The sequence below is a fragment of the Lithobates pipiens genome, unplaced genomic scaffold, assembly GCF_037356315.1.
Source record: "Lithobates pipiens isolate NorthernLeopardFrog02 unplaced genomic scaffold, aLitPip1_a1.2 Scaffold_28, whole genome shotgun sequence".
NCBI classification, from domain to species: domain Eukaryota; kingdom Metazoa; phylum Chordata; class Amphibia; order Anura; family Ranidae; genus Lithobates; species Lithobates pipiens.
Genome location: NW_027507789.1, coordinates 18,738,175 through 18,744,098, shown reverse-complemented (window position 1 = coordinate 18,744,098; position 5,924 = coordinate 18,738,175). Strand labels below are relative to the sequence as shown.

Genomic DNA, 5,924 nt, shown 5'->3' with positions numbered 1-5,924 from the left:
TATTAATTTCAGAAGATGGTCACATTCTTTCTATTTTATTCAATTTTATTCAAACAAAGTCTAGGGTAGCTCTGGTGAACATCTAGAAGGATCCCAGACCTGAGGACAAAGAGCCACCCCACTAAAATTGCAGTACTGTGGGCTCTGACCTTACGGGGTAAAGGACCATGCAAAAAGCCGCAGATGGACTCTGGTGGCAAGAAAGCGCCCTGAGGCGATTCAGTTCGCATAGGTAGTGCTATACAAGTCACTCATTCATTCATTCATTCTGTGGTGGTAATTAGGGGGGTGCTCCCCACAGTAGCTGGGTCTTCTGGAGAAGCCGTGCGCTATTAGGCTCTGGCCTGGTTATCCGCACGCCGATTCTGACAATGGAGAGCCTCTCACCTGGCTGCAAATCAGTTGCCATCTACCTCATCAGATAAGGCCTTTCTGAGCTGCATAGAGCAGGAAGCAAGGAACCTTATCTCTCTTGGGAACAAGTTGTGGGTATGCCACCTCCTGGGCCACACAATGTTCTTTACAATTTAAACTTTTATTTGTTTTGAGAAATATAACTTTGTTTCACTTTCCAACAGGAGGCTTTGGGATCTTTTAATGCACCCCCCCCCCCCCCCCCGCCACCTTTTTCCATATAAGAAAGCTTTGTAGTCTGTGAATGGATTCCATACTTCCGTGCAAGAATAAAAGTGTAAATTGTAAAGAATAGCCAGTCCTCCAGCAGGTAACACACAGCACTATAGTTAACTATTTGTTACCCAGGTGATTTTAAATAAACTTTCTTTCCTTGGAGTTCTCCTTTAAAGGGGCCTGATCCTGCATCTGAGCATCAGTAGTAAAGGGGCGCCCCGCTACACATATAATCTTTTTTTTATATCAGATTATTTAGATCCAGCAGATCAGGAATCGCACTCAGTATACAGACATGTTGTCACGGCTTTGTGGGAATTCCTCGACAGTACGTCTCCGTACACAAAGATTAATAAATGAAAATACCACTAGAGGGCTCCACAGATGTGAAAACATCTTGACGAGAAATTTGGAGAAGGGAAAGTAAAACAGCTCAGGAAGATCCTAGATTCACTTCTATGATATCTAGCAATGGGTTCCCTCCGGGTGTATAAGAGCGGAGCAGAGAAGATGGAGCTCAGAACACTGCAAGGACCAAACAGGACCAGAATCCTGAGGACACTGCAAAGACCAAAGAGAAAAAGGACAAAGTCTACAGAGCAATCCAAAAGACACAGGTAAGAGCCATCCTCCCGACTCCACTACATCTTCTTGTTTATATACAGTAGCGGCCAAAGGTTTTGAGAATGACACAAATATTCGTTTTCACAAAGTCTGCTGCTTCAGTGTTTTTAGATCTTTTTGTCAGATGTTACTATGATATACGGAAGTATAAATACAAGCATTTCATAAGTGTCAAAGGCTTTTATTGACAATTACATGAGGTTTATGCAAAGAGTCCATACTTTCAGTGTTGACCCTTCTTTTTGAAGACCTCTGCAATTCTTCCTGGCGTGCTGACAATCAACTTCTGGACCACATCCTGGCTGATGGCAGCCTATTCTTCCATTATCAATGCTTGGAGTTTGTCAGAATTTTTTTTTTTTTTGCTCATCCGCATCAAGGATTGACCACAAGTTTTCAATGGGATTAAGGTCTGAGGCGTTTCCTGGCTATGGACCCAAATTTTTGATGATTTGTTCCCCAAGCCACTTAGTTATCACTTTTGCCTTATAGCAAGGTGTTCCATCATTCTGGAAAAGGCATCGTTCCTCAAACTGTTCTTGGATGGTTGGGAGAAGTTGCTTTCCGAGGATGTTTTTGTACAATTTCTTTATTCTTGGCTGTGTTCTAAGGCAAAATTTTGAGTGAAACTACTCACTTGGGTTAGACGTAACACCCCCACCTGAATGGTCTCATGATGCTTTACTGTTGGCATGACACAGGACTGATGGTAGTGCTCACCCTTTCTTCTCCAGACAAGGTTTTTTCCGGATGTCCCAAACAATCAGAAAGGGGATTCATCAGAGAAAATGACTTTACCCCAGTCCTCAGCCATATAATCCATGGACCTTTGCAGAAGATCAGCCTGTCTCTGATGTTTTTCCTGAAGAGAAGTGTCTTTGCTGCACTTCTTGACACATGGCCATCTTCCAAAAGTCTTCTCCTCACTGTGCGTTCTGATGCTCTCACACCTGCCTGCAGCCATTCCTGGGCAAGCTCTGCACTGGTGGTGCCCCGATCCCCCAGCTGAATCAACTGTAGGAGATGGTCCTGGCACTTGCTGGACTTTCTTGGTTGCCCTAAAGCCTTCTTCACAAATGCAGTGGAAATGTTTTTTATGGAATTAAGTTCATTTTTATGGCAAAGAGGGAATTTATCTGATCACGCTTCATAACATTCTGGAGTATATGCAAATTGCCATCATAAATACTGAAACAGCAGACTTTGTGAAAATTATTATTTGTGTCTAAACTTTTGGCCACGGCTGTAAATACTATATATATCAATATGATGTTCTTACATTTATATATTATGTTTTCTTTCCCAGCCACAATGACCACAACATATTCATGGACAATTCTCATCTTCCTTAGTCTCAGTCCCATTGTCTTTGCTCAAAGCTGCAAATGGCTCCATCGAAACCAAGAAGTGGTGAACAGACAGATTCTGCAAAACTTTAAGCAGATGGTAAGTCCCAGTCAGTTTTGTTCTGCTCTGTCCATCTTTATGACTTGGAGTCTCATCTATGTATCTTTAGTGTGCTCACAAATTCAAATGCTGTAATCACCCAAACCCTACTTTGGCTCTCTACAGCCCCATACGGGTCCTGACTTTCCTCCTCTATTTAAAGCCATAAATGGAGGTTCATGCCACCTCTGGTCTGTCCACCCTAATCATGGGGGTCACTGGTCTTCCTGTACAACCAGAAGGTGGGATGCCACCATGCCATTCCTCTCCTCTCTACATGTTCATCATGAACTTCACTTCTTTTTCTTCTTCTTAATTTTGTTGTATATTTTTATGCCACTGTGAACATCAAATGTACCAAAAAGGTAAATCTATCATACTGTAAATTACAGATTCCGGCTGAAGATTCTCCTGGAGTTTGTCTCAATAGTAACTTCAGTTTCCCCAATATCAAGCATCTCTACAGCATCTCTAAGGTAAGAGAAATTCCATTATTGAGAGCTCTTTTACAAACTCAAGACAGTTGAGTATGAAGACGATAATAAGAATCGGGGACTGGCTGGTTATGAATAAAAGAAATGCATTTCCAAAGCTGGTCAGACCCACCTGGATGGGGAAGACCAGTATTATCAATACTGCCCAAAAGCTTTGTGAAGTTTGCTGTAGGTGCACAGTGAATAAAGCACTAAGTGGCCCACAATTTCAAATATGAATTTTCCCAGAATGCAGGTTTTTTTTTTTGGAGGAACCTATGTGCTTTATAGTAAGTTCAGTAAAGTGTTAGCCTAACTCTAGGCATGCATTTTAAGTTTAGTTGGACTGGATAAAAGGTTAGAAACTCTTTCATGATTTCATTATTGTTTGGATCACCATTGATGAGATTCCCCACGCTGGCTGTCCTGGTGACATCTCAAGTTTAAAAACGTGACCATGTGCTACAGGGAGAATAATTAATGCTATATCCCTACAATGGGGATACAGAAAGCAACAAAACAAAATTGATTTAGCTCTGCCAATTTCTGGACCGCATTTAACAAGGATAAAAAGTGAGGGAATATCCCTATGTCATCACATACAGTAGCCTTTCTCAACCTTTTTAATACAGAGGAACCTTTATAATAATTTTCCAAGCTCAGGTTACCCTGCTAAAAATAACTAGATGTATTTTTGTGATGGTCAGTGGGAAGAATGCTCCTTAAACTTGTGGTCATTGGGAGGAATTACCTCTTACAGATAGCTAAAAAGATTAATTTGTCAGTGGGAACTTTTCTGAGAGGCAGACATTTCTCATGGCTCAAGAAAACCCTAGAAACCTCTTGAGGAACCATAGAGGTCCATGGAACCCTGCTTGAGAAACTCTATCATTCAGCAACAAAGCCTGACAAAATTTCTAGCTCTATCCAAAAGTAAAACAATGGTTCATCTAGATGAGAAATAAGCTAATCACATTGTAATCATACTAGCTCTCTGCTGTGAAGTGGTATTGATGTATGATTTTTTTCAGGTTGAGTCTGCTGCCATCGCTGTGCGTGAAGTTGCCAACCAAACCATCCAGTTCTATAGGAGATATGAGGAGAAGTTGGACTACCACTGGCCTGCCTGGGAGAGGCTTCAGGAGCTCCTCTATTACCAGGAGCAGCAGCTGTCTGACTGTGTAAGTTTTCAAGTGACCCCCAACCTGCATTTCCCCCAGGCCATTAAAGAGGAGAAGTTATTTACAAATGTTTTCTATCTTCCAGATCCCAGAGAAAGCAGAAAACCAGCTCTTCATACAAGGAATCAGCCAACAATTCCTCACCTTGCAGAGAATCCTAGAGGAGCAAGTAAGTCACCCTTCTCCTTTTCACCCATTAAAGGGTCTATTGTTCATAGATCCTCAGGGGAGGTTCTCTGGTGTTAAAACAACACTTTAGGTGGTGGGTGAAAACAGCATATGATAATTAAATCCTCATTTTTAAAAAGAGAACATGGCTGGTGGTTCACAGATTGTTTGTAAATAGGTGTTAACAACAGATTATCTATTGGCTTATCTTTCTGTCTAAGGCTCTATGGCTTCCTCATACACTCACTAACATTTACCCCTTTCCACAGGATGACAAGGTGTGTGCCCAGAGAGCTGTCAATGCTGAAATCCAGAGGAATCTCCTGCTGTCCAGTCAGCTCTCGTCTCGCATGAGAAGATTACACCTACTGAGAAGTCTTTCCTAACCATGTGACCAAGTTCACTGAATAGAAATATTTATTTATTTATTTATTTTTATATATTTATGTATTATTTATTTATTAATGTATTTTTATATATTTATTTATATTATAAATTTAGTTTTATATTTACAATGGATTAATTAAAAAAATATTTCAAATATATTCTGACTTGTGTCCTGTAATTACTTAAATGAAAATGGAGAAAGAGAAATGGAGAATGTAACTTATCTATTTCAGGGTGAGTTATACTTACTACAATATGAAATAAATGGTGACCCAATACACCAAATAGTGCCGCTCCAAGCCCCACAGTGTTCAGCCCAGTGATTACAAACACTGCTGGGTGCTGGCTTTAAAGAGACTCGTATTGCCCGATAGGCAATCCCTAAATGAAAGTAGAAAGGCACAAAAGGAGACTGCCCTTTTCTATATGTGTCAAGTAGGCTTCAACTTCGTCTCCTCCCAAACCACGTACTCTAAGCCCTTGTACACACGGTCGGAGATTCCGACAACCAAATCCGTCTGAGTAATTCCGACGGATTAATTCCGGAAGAGGTCCGGAAGTGATGTTGCATACACACGGTCGGACTAAGTTGTCGGAAAATCCGATTGTACATAACGTGATGACGTTATTTCGTTACAACGGGACTACGTTCAGGCTAGTAGCCAATAGCTTTGGTCTAGGAATTTGATCTGAGCATGCGTGGCACTTTGTCCGTCAGAGTAGGCTACACATGATCGGAGTATGTCCGATAGGAGCATTTTGTCGGAAAATTTTACCGGCATGTTGGAAAACTTGGTCCGTCGGATATTCCGATGGAAACAGTCCGATGCAGACCACACACAGTCGGACTATCTGACAAAACGGTCCTATAGGACACATTCCGTCGGAATCTCCAACCGTGTGTACAAGGGCTAATGCATTTTACACCTTCATGGTCTCTATGACTAAACCCATCATCACGTGAAATGTGTTGTAGGGCCATGGCTTGGGAGGAGATGAGTGTAAAGAAACTTCA

At 41.4% G+C, this 5,924-nt stretch overlaps 1 protein-coding gene across 1 annotated transcript; it reads left to right on the top strand.

Annotated features, from left to right (window-relative positions):
- The first annotated feature begins 1,101 nt into the window (after positions 1 to 1,101).
- Positions 1,102 to 4,908, top strand: LOC143934971 (uncharacterized). Its single transcript, XM_077458518.1, has 6 exons — positions 1,102 to 1,247; positions 2,607 to 2,700; positions 3,093 to 3,176; positions 4,205 to 4,354; positions 4,440 to 4,523; positions 4,792 to 4,908. Exons 1-6 carry the CDS (start codon positions 1,102 to 1,104, stop codon positions 4,906 to 4,908), a joined length of 675 nt encoding a protein of 224 aa, XP_077314644.1.
- Positions 4,909 to 5,924: the final 1,016 nt, after the last annotated feature.